This window comes from Falco peregrinus, chromosome 11 (assembly GCF_023634155.1).
Source record: "Falco peregrinus isolate bFalPer1 chromosome 11, bFalPer1.pri, whole genome shotgun sequence".
Classification (NCBI taxonomy): Eukaryota; Metazoa; Chordata; class Aves; order Falconiformes; family Falconidae; genus Falco; species Falco peregrinus.
This window is the reverse complement of record NC_073731.1, coordinates 14,581,322-14,597,603: the sequence shown is the minus strand read 5'-3', so window position 1 is coordinate 14,597,603 and position 16,282 is coordinate 14,581,322. Positions and strand designations below refer to the sequence as shown.

The following is a 16,282-nucleotide window of genomic DNA, read 5'->3' as shown; positions in this document are numbered from 1 at the left end:
AGTCCAACAACTCGGATTTACTGCTCATGCACATGACAACTCAGGTTTTTCCTCTACACATTTAAGTTGGTCCGTATTTTCCAGATAGGAACATGGCATACCTGGTTGTAAAGTAATAGAAGCAAAGCTGAAACAACAAATTATTTGTTGGAAACTGACTTTTTGTATATATTTTTCTGTATTTCTTTGGTTTAAAGCTAGCCTTTAAAATTTTTGTAGGTAAAATTGATATGCATTTTACTATGTAAAGATTGCTTTATGTGGCTTGTGATGAATATTACTTTCTCTTCTTTTTATAAAAGCTAAGCCTGTCACAATATATTATACATATATGCCTGCATGTTATAGTGTGTAAGGAAAATGAAGTCTCTGAATTTCCTAATGCTGTGAAACAAATGTACAAATGCAGACAAGTTTTAGTCATATTTTAAAACCTTATTTTTCTCTGTAGTAGACTTGACTGAGCTTGGTATTATTAAAAAAAAAAAGCGGCCTTCCAGGAACTCTGACAATCATAATAGGAGTAACTTTGCTAAAATATACTGGAGACAGATTTCTTCAGCAACATTTTAGCTAATCTGTTTGGAAGTAGTCCGTGAACTTCTGAACAGGGAGCTATACAACATTGCATAAGCTCATGAAAAATCGTTTCAGCAAAGCTTCTCCTTGGATTATGTCTTTGATGTGTTTTGTTTGAAGCAGTAAAGAGAAAATTTGTTCAACAAAGTGTTTCCTTAAGCATGCCAAAACTCAGCTTCCTGGGGAAAAAAAAAAAAATAAATGCGAGCTTCTGGATATTCTGATAACACTGATGATGGAACATGACTGAAAATATCCCTTTAGTGTATGATTTTTATGTATGTGTATTTTAAAGTCTTTACAAGACTGCCGTCAATAACCATGTCAGCCTGTGTACTTTCAAATGCTAAGTTTAACAAAGGTTTGGGATTTTAGTTCAGAGAATCTGAAGAGCAAAGATGCAGATTTTGGCTGGGTGAACTGCAATCTTGCAAAGTAGATTTTGCAGAACAGGCAGAAAAGACATGCTGATTCTCTACCACATTTCCCAGTAGAGAATCAGTTCCACTACTGTTTGGGACAGCTTTAACTTGCAGACTTAATTTGCATCTTCAAGGATTGTTTCGCTGGATGCTGTTTAGAAAATACACTCTTTTTGTCATCTTGTAATTGGTATTTTCAACTTTTTTAGGTACCTATTGCAATTACTTTTTTGTGATGAAAGGGCGAATGCACAGATTTTCTACTCACTATACTAACTCATAGCATCTGAGAGATGCTTCATGTTGACAAGGGTAATTCTGCAGTGTAGATTACTGTTTTTTTTAAATAGCAGTTTGTGAATGGCTAAAGGCTTATGAAGCTTTCTATGTTTTTAGTCTCCTAAAGAGATTGTGCATCTTAGGTTGAAAACAGTAAGTACGTACCTTAAACTTCCTGAGTATTTAGTAAATAGATATTGGTTTGATTTATTGATTAGGTGCTCGTCACTGGTCCACCTACATATACTGTTACTGTTTCAGTGTAAAATGCCTTGGGACAATGAACTAAAATTACATTGATTAAGTTTGGTATTTATTTTTGACTTGAAAATCCTAAAACTGGAAAAAGAGCAAAGTATGCATAGCAAGTATTTGCTATGATAAGAGTTTCTCCACAAGCCTTGCTGCTAAAAAATCCTGTATTCCCATTGATTCCAAGAGAATTTCCTAAAAAAGAAGTGTGAATTAGTAACATCAGGCATGGATTTTATGACACAATCCATGTAGACTTTATCACATACAGACCTTCAAAACTGATATTGACTAATATTCAGAATATTATATCCAGACTGATGGTTACACATCTTCAGTTTTGAAATTTGTCTTTCATAAGCATATATGTGTACACATATAAGCTCTAGTTCTGTTGCGTTTAATTCTTTGTGAACAAGCTGATACAGTAGGGACTTTTCTTTTTTGGTGTGTCTTCTGATTTACTCTTTTCAGGAGGTAAGATCATAGTCTTCAGCTTGCTTCTAAGCCAAAGGAGCTCCATCAGTCCTGCTTGAACTCCTAGTCCCTCATCTCTTATAAAGGTGGTTTTCTTAGAAAGGGAATTTATTCTCCATCCTGTCTTCATGGGGTTGCGCTTCACTCTTTGAAGGCTTTGCCACCAGTTTCGCTGGCGTTATTGGTGGTCCTCTTCCCTTACAGGCTTCCTTAGCATCTCAAGCAGGCTTTTCTTAAATAGGCTTGGTTGTTAGTTTTAATACACTCTGAATGAAATGAGTGCTGTAAATACGGAAAGGATGCAAATTATATATGCGTGTATGTATAATTATATATAAAAAAGATTGACTGGATTTTAAAGTGGAATTCAACTGTGGAATCATGACTAGCACTTTCATAATGCATCTATGCAATGCAATGTTAATATTACCTGTAATTACAATGGACTGTGGGAATACATTATTGCCACTTATATGTTCACATTTTCTGAACTTTCAGTGTTTTCTGGAAAACCGTTCAGAGCTGTGCTGATGCACTACAATACATTTAAGAAATATATGAGTAAAATAACACAAAGAAAATGCACTGACTGTTGTAGCTGTTTTGACAGCATAATGTCTGTCACATGTGATGATCCTAATCAACAGCTTTCTGTGAAGTACAGGGACCTCAAGTTAATAGTTTGCAGCCACACCTTTACCACTTTTTTAGACACATTGCAAAACATACTTTTCTGCAGGAGCCACGTCACAGTAGCTGAAAATATATACCTTCAACCACTTTAAAGAAGAGAAGGAGTAAGAAAACTTAACAACCCGAAATGCCAGATCTGGATCAGCCAAAGAGCAGGGATGTAAAAACAGAAGAGTAACTGTGGTGGGTCAGGCAAAAGTTCCAGCTAGCCCAGTATGCTATCTCTGACGGGGACTAACAGGCAGTGTTTAGGGGAAAACAAAACAGCGCATGCATGTAAAGTGACTTCCCCCAAGTGTTATGTTGACCTCTAGGTGTTCATAGTTTAGAGACTTTCTAATTTCTCTGTGTTTAGTAGTCCTGAGAGAATTTTTTTCACTAATTAGTGCAATCTCTACTGAAGCCTGTGTGAACTGTTAGCATCCAAAATATCCCACTGCAAGGAGTTTCACAGTTTAACTACCTTTTGCATGAAGAATCATTTCCCTTCACTTGTTTCGAATCTGCCATTTCTGAGCTTCTTTTGATACCCCCTACATTCTGACAATGTGTTACTGGCTTCAGCTTCCACGTACTGTGACAGTGGGCACTAGAAATTCCTAAGATAGATGAATGAGGTGTTTTACAATAGTAATTGTTTTGATTTTTAACATCTGGAATCTAAAATCTATATATACTCTGTCTTTGGGCATTTTGATCTTTAGAAACAGATGTTCAGTGTAGTTGCTTTCAATGTATTTCTGGTTTTGTCTCTGACATCCTACTATAATGGATTAAAATAAGCAACTTGGCAACTACTCAGGCCTTTAAATAAACTTTAAGAACCATTGCATCTCTTTTGGCACCAGACCAGCAGCTATCTATATGTGGTTCTTTTCCTCTTATGCAAGGGTTGTTTGCCCCCTTTTTACTTTTTAAAATCTTAGCTTATTTATCACTTTATTCTTGTGCATTTTTTTTATTGAAAATTATAGCTTTTCTTTAGCAAAATTAGTAGGTCTTCAAGCATAGTAAATCAAGTACAAAGTAGATATTGCTTTTTAAAGTTTTATCAAAAAAATAAATCTTTCGTGATTACTTATTTGTTTTCAAATACTCTTGCTTTATATTTTGTCAGGAGATGTTGGAATTATAGTAGAACAATTCTGAGATGGATGAATCTAGGACACTTTTTTTTTTTAAATTGACAGCTGGTGAAAAGAAAATGAAAAACTTAAGTCTAAGCTGATTTCTTAATCATATATTCTGTCAAATATAGACTCCTATGAATTCTGGTTTGATTAGCCATCTAAATATTAGTAACTGATTTCATCACTACTTAGTTTCTGATTTTAATAATTTTTGATGGTTTTATACAGTGTTTGTTTGCTTTTACAGACAAGTGAAAATTCAAAATAATTATGTCCTCCATCATTTTTACCTCATTGTTTAGAGTCAGTCAGTGTGAAGTGTAAAACCTCAGAGCACTGAAAATATTTTTCAAGTTAAGGGCATTTAACAATAATTAACAAGAAATGGAATTAGAAATGTGGAAATAGATTTTTAGTATTTTTGTCTTTTGAGACAGAGCTGTACAAGGGAAATGCATGATAGTGAACTATGAGTATCAATAGAAATTCTAAATGTTGGATAACTGAAATTTTACTTTTAATATCAAGGAGGAAATGAAACATTGGCTGATACCTGAAATGTAAATACAATCAAAGGGGACTTAACTGAGAAAGATATCACACTGTCATCATAAACAGTGCAAGAAATTTTGCCATATATTAATAAGAAAAAAGATGCTATATTTGTATGTAAAAGTTGCTCCTTCAAATTTTACTGACTATGGAATCTAGATTACCATAATTTAGGGCACTGCTTTTTGTCCATTGCATTAATAGCCCTCTCTTTTAGAACAAAATCAGGACCAAAAATCTGTTAAGTCACAACTTGAAAATTCTGTTTAGTTAGCCATGGCTGCTGAGCTGTATGTCAGCTGCAACTAAGTCCCACATTTCCTCCACGGTGTATAGCTATACCACTGTCATTAAGCTTATTTACTGTTTGGTGGAAATCATGTGGAAGTTAACAATGAGGTTGCGATGAATTAGAGAAAGATATTTGAACTGGAGTTTTGTTAAGCACTTCTGCAAGTAGAAAAGGTGAGGAAAAAAAAAAGATTATTGTGTCTAAATATCATTTCAAGCTATGCCATTGCATCGCTACTATTGCTGTTCCACAGAAGCTTCTTGTACAGGCACAGTTCCAACAGGAAAGTTTGCTTTTACCAGTGTGGTTTTGTGTGTTATCATAGTAAATAAAGATTTTACTACACTGATACAAGCACAGATTCTCCTGCATATCGTAATCCAAGCTAGCAGTAGTCTGCTAGTTTAGTGTAGTAGTATTCTCAGAAAGAAAAAAACCCCGCTGATATAACTGTATCCTTACATGAGTTTTCTGTTTGCAAGTAATGAAGTCTCATGAAATATTTCCAGGTTCTTTAGCTGTAATGTATCAATGGTCACAATTCCTGACATCTACAGTCTTTTTACAGACTAAATACCATCCTAGCAAAAAGTCATCAGCCAAAGAAAAAAAAACCATACAAAGGCAGTGTAGATAGTAATAAATATGACCAACTAATGATGATATTGAACAATGGGGCAAGTCAAGGCATCAAAAAGCCCTTCAGTTCTAGACAGCTTAAATTCCATTGAATCTAGAGCACATATCTTGAAGTTCATTCTTGTATTACTGAAGACAGCTTCTATGTAATTAGGAATTACTGTTAACTATATTTTGGTTCTATCTTCTCATTTTTTTTATTCTGTAGTGTTTTGGCAGGATACAATGGTACTGTCTTTGCATATGGCCAGACAGGCAGTGGCAAAACTTTTACCATCACAGGAGGAGCAGAACGTTACAGTGATCGAGGCATCATTCCCAGGACTCTGTCTTTTGTTTTTGATCAGTTGCGGAAGGTATGGGACGTTGTTTTCTATTTTGTGTTTCCTTTTTCAGACTGGATTTTGGATCAAAAGCTCTATTTAGTTATGCTTACAGGGATATTTCTGTCTACCTGCTTCAAAATCTTTGTTTTGTATGTTTTCTTTCTTGGTGCATCTTAAAGCATCTCTTCTTGTTGCTTTATCTTTCCACCTGCCTTTCTTTTCATACCTTTCACTTGTTCCATTTCTTTTATCTACAACAGTGCTTTGGAAAGTGCTGACACAGTGAAGAGTCATCTGCTTCCTAACCCTAAGTAAGATGGAACAAGAGAAAGTGAATTCGGAGACAGAAAATACAAGACTTTTGAAGCTCTTACTTGTGCTGAGGCAGTGCAATTTGAAAAGAAGGAAAAAAACCTTTTTGCCCAAAATGAGAAACAAATCAGGCCCTTTGTTTTAATAATTTATTGGTTAGAAATTCTATTTCCACAGCTTCCTGTTTGAACAGTTCCTTACTATGTTTTTTCCATCCATCCGTAGTGTGTCTTTTTAAATGGTGTACCTTGAAATAGTGAACTTTCAGTATCAATAAAAAACCCCATGGGAACTAACTAGTCTATGAAAATGAAAATTTCCTATCTCAAAGTATTTTGCAAAACAACTCTAGTGGATTGGATTATTAAACTGCTACTGTGATACTGCTGAAAAGTAGTGACTAATATTTTTTTATTATTATTATTTTGGAAATCATAGCCCATTATTTTGAGGTTTATGTTGTTTGGATTTGGCTTTGGGGAAGGAGAAAATTCTGTCTGCAAAACCTAGTTGTGTTAAGTTACATTTGGCAATGTATTATACAAAAAATGAGAAATACAGGAAACAGCCAACATCATATACAGTGATTAAATGTTACGATAAAGGGAGTGGAAAGCAGTATGTCACTGATGTTTCTAAAAGTAGATCTTTGTTTTGTTGTTGTTCCTTAGTGTTGTTTGGGTTTTTTTAAGCATAGTCTTTCTATCCATGAGAGTTTACCTCTTTATACCATTCTTTTTGTGCTGTAGAAGAGAAAAAATGGCATGTTGCATGGTTCCCGAAGCAGGCTGCCATGTTCTAAGTTTATAAAGAGTTTTCCAGATATAAGGAACCGATAAAATATCCCCAAACTAAACTCATTGGCATGGTGGGGTTTTGGTTTTTTTGGATGGGTGTGTGAGTATGTTTTTTGGGGGGTGGGGGGGGGTGGGGTGTGGTTTTTCCTTTTTCTTCTTGAGATGTTATACTTGCGGTAACAGAAAACGTAAAAGTATCATGAATTGACAATGTAACTCATACCCAGGAAAAGAAAAAGAGAGTGAGGAAGCAACATAAAAGTTGTAGTGATGAATTTGTCCTCTGATCTAGCTCTGACATCTCTTTACAGCTCTTCCTTTTTTCTGTTGCGTTTTTTTTTTTCTTTCTTTCTTATCCAGGATAGCAGTAAGGTGTATACAACTCATGTTTCCTACTTAGAAATCTACAATGAATGTGGTTATGATCTGCTGGACCCAAGACATGAGGCCTCCAGACTGGAAGATTTGCCGTAAGTAACGAAACTACAGAGAATCATCAAAAAACAACAGAAATAATTTTTGTGTGTCCTGTTGCATTTTTGGGGGTCTTTTTTGAAACTGTGCTATTGAACTCAGTGTTAATTAACTCAAAGTACTTTATTTTCTCAATTTTAATGACACTGTCTAAATTGTATTTTTATGTATGGAGGATAGGGAAACTAAATGGGAGTAACTGAGGGTAAAAGTGTTAAAAACGGATACTGATATTATGCAGAAGAGATCTATTGCAGCTACTGAAAACTGAAGGTATACTTTTTTTCTCATGACAGCCTGTCTCTTTATGTGGTATGCACATGTGTGTGTGTGGCAGAGACGCATTTAACAGGCACTATTTCCTCGCAACAGTAGGGAGAAAAACTCCTTGCTTCTACATGGACCTTTTTCTTCCAGGACAGTTATTTTTCTAGGATAAGCAATAATGAAATAAAGTAAGTAACAGATAGAAAAGGCCACAAGGAACTCCAAAGGGCAATGTATTTACTTCAAAATAAATGATTGTTATAATATTTTTCATTGATAAGACAATAGCACCTACTAATACTTGGAGAAGGGTTGTAAAGTTTTGTAAATCATGAACACATAAGCTTGGTGCAGTTAAAGTTCTTATGTATAGAAAATTCAAATCCTAGTTTCTATGTTTCTTCTGAAAAAATAGTTCATAGTATGTGTTATTCTTAAAACAGTAAATATGTATAAATGAGTTATTGACCAGATTTACAAATGCCCTGGAATAATGCTGGGAACCACTTTCCCACTCAACCCACTTTCTCACTCAACATGATGGTGACTGAAACATGTAAGTAGCAGTTAAATCACTGCTGATACAAGAGCAGGAAATGTGCTGAAAACTGCCAATGGAGCAATAACAGAAAATCAATAGAATTTTATATTAAAATTTCTAATTATGTTATTAACATATTAAACCTATTTTATTTATTTTAAAAAAATCTTCCAAGTTGTCTTAAAATATAGCTTTAGTTTTCTACACCATATGTAGTATCTAGGATGTATATCTACAAAAAATATTCAAGATTTTCTTTAGAAAACAAGCTGGTCTAGACATAAGGAGGGCAGCAGACAAACTCAGAGTATGAGACTGGGCTGAATACTGGTCTCATTGCTTTGCTTTCTTCATCTATAAAATGGAGCTAAATTTTATCACTTTATGACATTGCTGTAATAAGGACTATATTTACTGATGTCTTTCATGGTAAAGTTTAGGAATTTAATTTTGTTTATTATCTGCTTCCTGTGCTATACAGAGAGAAATTTTAAATCAGAGACTAATGTGAATAGTTTAATTTTTGTGCCCATTTCTACAGGTGCAATTTTTTTTGCTGTGTGTAAAAAGAGGCTAACGTTATGCTTTTATTCAGCTTATTAAAGTTAGTGCTATTAAGTTATTTAAATTTATTAAATTATTAATTTCATTTATTAAGCTATTTGCAATATTTTATTTTAACTCATTCCATTTATTCATTTTATTAAATTGAATTACTCAATTGAACTAAACTGAATTTGATTAATTTAAATGCAACTTTAAAACAGTTATTTGGTGGTCATATGCCCTGAAAACTACGTCACTTTTTAAAACTAGGTTCTGAATAATTACTGATAATCATGAATTTAAAATCTTGAAATTATTTTATATATGGTGATTCAATTAACCTAAAGAGCAACTCCTTGTTATGTATTAGTCTATTTTAAAAAAGTAAAAGTTGAGAGATAATTTGGTTGTCAATTAAGGATAAAGCACACTGGGATAATCATAATTACCTGTAAACTTACATAGTGTATACTATTGCAGAGTGGGTTTTAGTGAGACAATAAATTTTTCTTTGCAGAGTAACTAATCTTAAGTGCTTAATGGTTTTACTATACATGGTCATTATTGTTTCCAGTACATTGTCAGAAAAATATGTACTGTACACTTAAACTATACCTTCACAGGTCATATTTAGCATTGTATGAAAGTATTTGTTCAATAAAATATAATTTTTTTAAGATAGTAATTTAGGGATTCAAAGTTTAAAAATATATAGTGTCATTCTGAGCTAAAAAGGGAGAACAAAATTGCAGGAAAGGGTAGTTGCGTGATGAACTATATTTTAGTTACTTGATTAATTTTTGTAAATGACTAGTAATAGTTACACATAAGTAAACAGTAATCGAATACTTGAAAATCTATCAGGTGTTCATTACTTAAAACAATTAATTTTTCTGAGAATTTTATGTTCTTGAGACCTTTTAAGATGTGGCGGTAGGAAGCGAAATACAGGATAACCTATAGGATGGACAAGAAAAGAGTTGAAGATAATTGTCATTTTAGAACAGTATACAAAAGATGAGTTAGCCTCGTAAAATATGCAGATTGTTTCAGAACAATATTGTTATCCATATTTTTGCAAAAGAAGGGGGTAAAATTTGAATCAAAGATATGTACTTCTGCCTAGCAAACTATGTTAATGACTTTGATATCAGTTCGATGGAAGGGATAAACGCTGAGTGATAGCACAGTAACAGAAGTTGTGAAAAGCGCACAACAGACTTGTTGATAATACTTGAAGAATGAGACATTAAATTGTATTTGATGTATAAGGCAAAGTAAATAATAACAGTGTTAAATATTGCCCGTTGCATCTAATCATCGCATTATTGGATTTGGAATCTCAGCTCCTGAACTCAAGATTTTGTATGTAGCCATTTTATATTCTGTAGACCAGGGGTCCTCAAACTTTTTAACCGGGGGGCTGGCGCGCGGATGAAGTGGCAGGCAGTCATCTGCGGCTGCTTCGTTTCCCCCCCTCAACCCCCAGCGGGGGGGGGTGTCTGTAAATATCTGGGGCCGGATTGAGGACCCTAGGGGGGCTGTATCTGGCCCACGGGCTGTAGTTTGAGGACCTCTGCAGCAGACTATTAAATTTTCATCTTAATACTGCTGAATCATTTCATTAGAGTCTGCCAGATGAGAAAGGAAGAGGCTTTCACAAAAAATCACTAACTTCTGGAAATAAATTCCTGACAAATGTGTGAATGTAGTTCATGTATCTATATATCTAAATGTGTATAGATTCATATATAGAATTACATAATTGTTTATGTATGCATATGTAGATATATGTATACATATTGATTTATATGTGGATCATGTTTCTAATAGGTACAGATATTTATGCATCAACTAAGTTTGGGGTTGGAATCCCATTGAACATTTATTTTTACAGGAAAAGAACCTGTTTTCATGATGTTTACTTGTAATAGTATTATGTGGCCCAAAGAAGATATAATCTGATATACCTTAATGCTTCAAATACAATGTGCCTTAGTTTACAATTGTAATTGTTTTGCTTATGCAAAGCTGACAGTGTTTTAATTTTGTGACACTGTAGCCGAAGCACAGCATATGCAAGTACAAATATGTTTGAAGAATCTTACTTGTTAGAATGCAACAATTGAATTTAATATTGACAATCTAATTCTGGTTGTAGCTGTAGAGAGTTCCGTGTTTATACAAGGAAATTATGATTGTTTTCAAACATGCAAGAAGTATAAAACTATTTCTTTAAAACACAGCTGCTAGAAGACTATTTGAATTCTTACTGCCATCTCTTGTTTCCATAAAAGATTTGCAGGACTGCTCAAATCAGGAAAATTATTCTGAAGCTCTTTAGATTTGCTCTGCAGTTGTGCAAGAGGCTTTCTTCTCTAAGAGGTTTTCTGTTTTACAGTGTATTTGTAATTTATATAATTCCATGATACTGAATCAAACAAATTTCACTCTAGTTATAACCTGGCAGTACAAAAATTAAGAATTTCCTTGGCATTGAGCAATAACACAAAAATAAAGACTGAGATTATAGAATCGTTAGTCATAGATAAAGTCAGGACAACAAATAAGTTACTGCTTTACCTGTCTGAACTGTGGCAGGTGACATTCTTGCATGTGAAAGCAAACTAAAATTAATGCTATTTTATCTTAAATTGTCAGCCTTTAAACTGCCGTAGTTGAGGGCTGTTGTGGTTTGACCCCAGCTGGCAACTAAGCACCACACAGCCACTCGCTTACTCCCCCCACAGTGGGATGGGGGAGAGGGTCAGAAGAGTAAAAGTGAGAAACCTCATGGGCTGAGATAAAGACAGTTTATTAGGTAAAGCAAAAGCCATGCATGCAGGCAAAGCAAAACAAAGAATTCATTTACTGCTTTCCATTGGCAGGCAGATGTTCAGCCATCTCTAGGAAAGCAGGGCTCCGTCACACATAACAGTGGCTTGGGAAGACAAACACCATAACTCCAAACGTCCTCGCCTTCCTTTCTCCTCCCCCAGCTTATATACTCAGCACAGTGTTCAGTGGTATGGAATATCCCTTTGGCTAGTTTGGGTCAGCTGTCCTGGCTGTGTCCCCTCCCAATTTCTTGTGTTCCTTCAGCCTTCTTGCTGGCAGAGCCTGAGAAACTGAGAAGTCCTCGACTTAATATAAACACCACTTAGCAGCAACTAAAACCATCAGTGTGTTATCAACAATATTCTCACACTAAACCCAAAACACAGCACTGCCCTAGCTACTAAGAAGAAAATTAACTCTATCCCAGCTGAAATCACAACAAGGAGCTGCTTCACAGGAAGCTCAACCATTAATCAGGAGTGATGTGACCAGGAGAAAATGTAATCTAAACTTCCATCCAACATAAATGATTCCCCATTTTTGTGTGAAGATTCTGTAAAGTCCTCTTTCCTAGGGAAACATACAAGTTTTAGTGTGATGCTGCCTGACTTTTAAAAGAAAAGAAACCCCAGCTAATTTGTATTGAATCTTCTGAGAACTCACTCCCAGCTTATGTTTCAGAAGTTTATTTGAACTATAGATTAATGAACTCAATTCCACAAAAGGAAGACACTTTTAGCGAAGAGCCAATTAACTGCAAACATCAACAATGATACCTATATCAATATATATTTGTAACATTTAGAACTGTTGTGTTTCATGGGGTCAGTGTCAAATATATTAACTTTAAAAAAACCCAAAATATCTGTAACTGAATATTGGTTAACTACATCAAATGAGTTTACGGTTTTCCGTTTCTGCACTGCCCTCCAAGGGCTTTAAGAGTTAGTGAACTACTGACATGCAAAGTTAAAGCCACTAGTATAGTAATTCCTGTGCTGCTTAACAAAGGGGGGGGGGGGGGGGGGAAGTACTGAATACTAAAGATTAGGAGAATACAAATATTTGTAAATTTAAGCTTTCCTGTTTGTTAATGGGGGGACAACTGAAAATTGTTCTGAATCATTTCTTCAAAGATTTTGTTTATTATAGTTCAAACAAATTTAAATGTGTAAAATACCTTCACCATACATTATATATTATTTATTCCCATCCAGTTTTTATGTTGATTTGTTTCCTAAAAAACAGTAGGAAGTCACTGAAACTTTCCTAAGGTGACTTCTCTAAAGGCATCAGATGAGTACATTAATTCAGTTCAGGTTATTGCTGTGCAGTTCAAGGCAGTTTTACTTTTGAATATCAAACTTTTTTTTTGTAAGATCATTGCAGTTGCCTGCAAATTCTAACAGTTCTTACATGTTTTGCTTGTACATGAACCACCAATCTCATTGTTTCAGTTCTGATTCCTTGTTCTGCATGGTAGGATGAGAGGGGAGAGAAAGACAGTGCAGGGCCTCTTTCTGGATCTCTGTAAGAAATGCCTGATGACAAATAAGTTAATAAGGTAACTGCTTAAGACAGTTTAAGAAAAGGAATATAGATGGCAAGTAAATCTTGTGTCCTGCCAGATACTGGGCACCCTGCATCGAACAGCAGTATTGGATGGAGCCTGAATGGATTTTAGATTTCATCGCAGTATACTGTGCAGAGCAGCACAAACCCTGTCTGTGGAGAGAAAGTCTCCCTTTTAGTCATTTGAGCTATTATATTATTTCCTTACAAGAAAACAGGTCCATTTCTAAAAGGTGTTCTCATTAGAACTTCTTGCGGCAGGTGGTGTGATGACAGGTGGGAGTTGCCTGCAGGCTCTTTGTTGTAATGACCTGGCTGAATTCATCCTATAGCACCATACGGGTCTGAAAGCACAGCACAAGCTGCACCTGCTCAGGTTAACCATTATGTGAATCCTAACTCCTAAATGTGCAACAGTCTCTCAGTCAGTATCAATACACTCCTGTGTCCATAAAGTATAGAACAAGCAAACTGTTTTTCCTGTCTCACATGTTGAATTTGTTGGAGACAGTGGGAAGGATTTCCTATCACAATATGATGTGTCAGGAGTACAGTCCGCACCAATACTTACTTATCTCGTAGTTCTGCCATGTCTCACAAGCTAAGGAGATTATGCTCTAGGTCTATACTTGAAAATCAGGTCTTTGTGCTGTTGAAAGCTGTGCTGGTAGTTAAATAACTGTGAATTTGCTTTGTAAACTTTGCCTCTTGAATCACTGTTGACTTTGTCCTCTGATGTGGTACTCCGAGACCTATGTGTCTGAAAGTTTTTTGGGGTTGTTTTTTTTTTTTTTTTTTGGATGATACATAAAATTATGATCTTGATCATTCTTCCTTATAACCTAAAGCTCCTTGCAACTTTACATAAAGATTAGCTATAATTATCTATTAGTTTATCCTGTTCTTTGGGACAGACTCCTAGATGCATGCTTGCTGCTTTTCTCTTTTATCCTTTTCCTAAATTTATTATTGGCTGTATGGTCTACTCATGCTGAAGTAGTATCACTATATCCTGCTAACGTGTTGTCATAGAAGGTATGTATCCTCATATGTTATTTTTTTACATCATTATGATTAATTTTTAAATGTTTATAAAGTTTAATTTCTTCAGTTTTAAACCCTAGAGACAGTTATCATCATAGGAAACTTGATTTTTCAAATTGGCATTTTTTTTCTAAAATATTTAAGTTTTTATTTTTTATATTACACAAATGAATGAGATTATATTAATTAATCAAAGGAAGCTTTAACTTCATTGATTGCTACTAACAGAAATTTCATAAATCAAAGCATTTAGTTTGTAAGGCTCCCTTGCATTAATGGCAGCAGCTCAGATGATGCAGGGAAGGACTTGAGTTAATAACAGTATAAAAAAGGCTGATCCCATCCTACAGGTTTCCTAGTCAGCTACAAATTCCATCCATTAAGCCAAATGGAAAAGATTCTTTGTTTATAAAGAAAACCAAAACTTGTCTCTGCCTTCTTTCAGTCATTATGGATAACTCAACTGAGCTTTTCCATTCCAAGATCCAAGTTTGGGCTATGAAATGTAAAAATTTCACTAATATAGAGAACATTCTATAGAAATGTATTATAATATAGTACAGTAACTTTATTAGCACTATAAAATAAATCGTTTTGTTGTTTAGGAACATGTCTTTCTGAGGAAGTTTTGACAGATGCCTCTCAAGATGTGCAAATTTAGACTTCCATCTGGAAATCCTCCTAACAGCTGCAAAGCCACTGTATAGGAGGCTGCCAGTGGTTTGTGATGTCCCCACTGTCTCCTTTCCAAGACAATAATCTTCCAGAACTTTTTGTCCAAACTAATACCTTCCTTGTCTGGAAATTATTTATAACCATTGGTCAATATGTAGTCTGAAAATATCTTTAGGAGTTTAAATATTGTGCCAAGTGTGCATAGTAAAAAAGCATTGTTTTCCTAAACTAGAAAAGAGATAGACAATGCTTACTGTGCAATTTCAAAATATTAAAATTATTCAAAGCATTACAACGTAATCAGAACCACTCTGGGCTTTAGCATGTGATGCATGTACAGATGGGATTGCAGACAGAATTCAAGTTGACATTATCAAAACATTGTTATATGAGAGCAGAGTTATGCTTTTGGGTTTATGCTCTGGATGGGGGACTGTACTAGTTCTCTATTACCTTGCCACACAAAAATAGGGCTATAAGTGGGAGGCAATCATACTTGAAAAAAAAAAATTATGACTACTAAAGAAGCATTTTGTGTAACTTTACATGTGTTTTTTTCTTGAAAATAGTGAGTGTATTGCAATGTATTCAATTTCTGTATATCCATTCCAATGTTTTGACCATCAGAGTGTGAACTACTTCTCTATTACTTAAGAGTAATACAACGGAAGGCTGCTTAGCTGCTCAATTTGATTCTGTCAGCTTTGGAGAAAAAAAGACGAGCAAAGCAGAACATAACTGAACCAGCCTGGTTTTAAAGCAGCTTGGAGTAATTAACATGCAAGGACTATCTAGAGAGAAAATCTCAAGCCCCATACTCCCTCTTGTGGTTAACCTTGAAGAATATGGGGGGGAAGTGTGTATGTATATATATGCACACACAAATACATATATATATGTGTATACATATATATAAAGTATTATCTATACTTACAAGCGGGAAAGTGTTTTTTAAAGAACTTCTAACTTTAAAAAGTTCTAATTTTCTTGTTATAAGTTGTCACAGAACATGTAATTCACCCTGAAGAACATGTCATTCATCCTCAAAATTAGTGTACCTCAGTTTTAACAGATTCCTCACTCTGACAGTTCTCCAAATCCAGTGATGCAACTACTTGGCTTCCATGTTGGGTACTACAGTATGTCCTAACAGAGGAGACCCTAATGGCTACTCAGTAAAGCCAATAAAGTTTAACTCTCAGTCACTTAATCAAAAGAAAAAAAATCTTATGTAAAAGTGCTATTTAAAGAAGTGGAAAGGAGTTTCAGTAATATTTAGTAGCTCTCCTGGAGTTTTTTACCATGTCCTTGGTACTGCCATGTAATGTTCTTTTTCTGAATTTTAAGTCTTAAAGCAGTACAACTAAGAGCATTTGTAACCTCAGTGAAAACAGATAAAATCATTCTGTTTTTAGAATTTGAAAGAAAAGAAGAAAATCTGCTTGCTTTTAATTTAAGAAAGGGATAATTTATATTTGTAGTTATTACCATTTGAGAAGAATGACAAGAGAAATAATCTTGACAAGTGTTATTACAAACATTTTGGCTACAGGTGTGTTGATTCTGAAATAGGCC

At 34.7% G+C, this 16,282-nt stretch overlaps 1 protein-coding gene across 1 annotated transcript in view; it reads left to right on the top strand.

Moving 5' to 3' along the window:
- The window catches only part of KIF6 (kinesin family member 6), a 158,357-nt gene that overhangs the window by 12,813 nt on the left and 129,262 nt on the right, over positions 1 to 16,282 (top strand). Inside the window, exons 4-5 of the mRNA XM_055816372.1 lie at positions 5,524 to 5,671; positions 7,111 to 7,220. Coding sequence (XP_055672347.1) covers positions 5,524 to 5,671; positions 7,111 to 7,220 — 258 coding nt within the window. The remainder of the gene's footprint in view (positions 1 to 5,523; positions 5,672 to 7,110; positions 7,221 to 16,282) is intronic.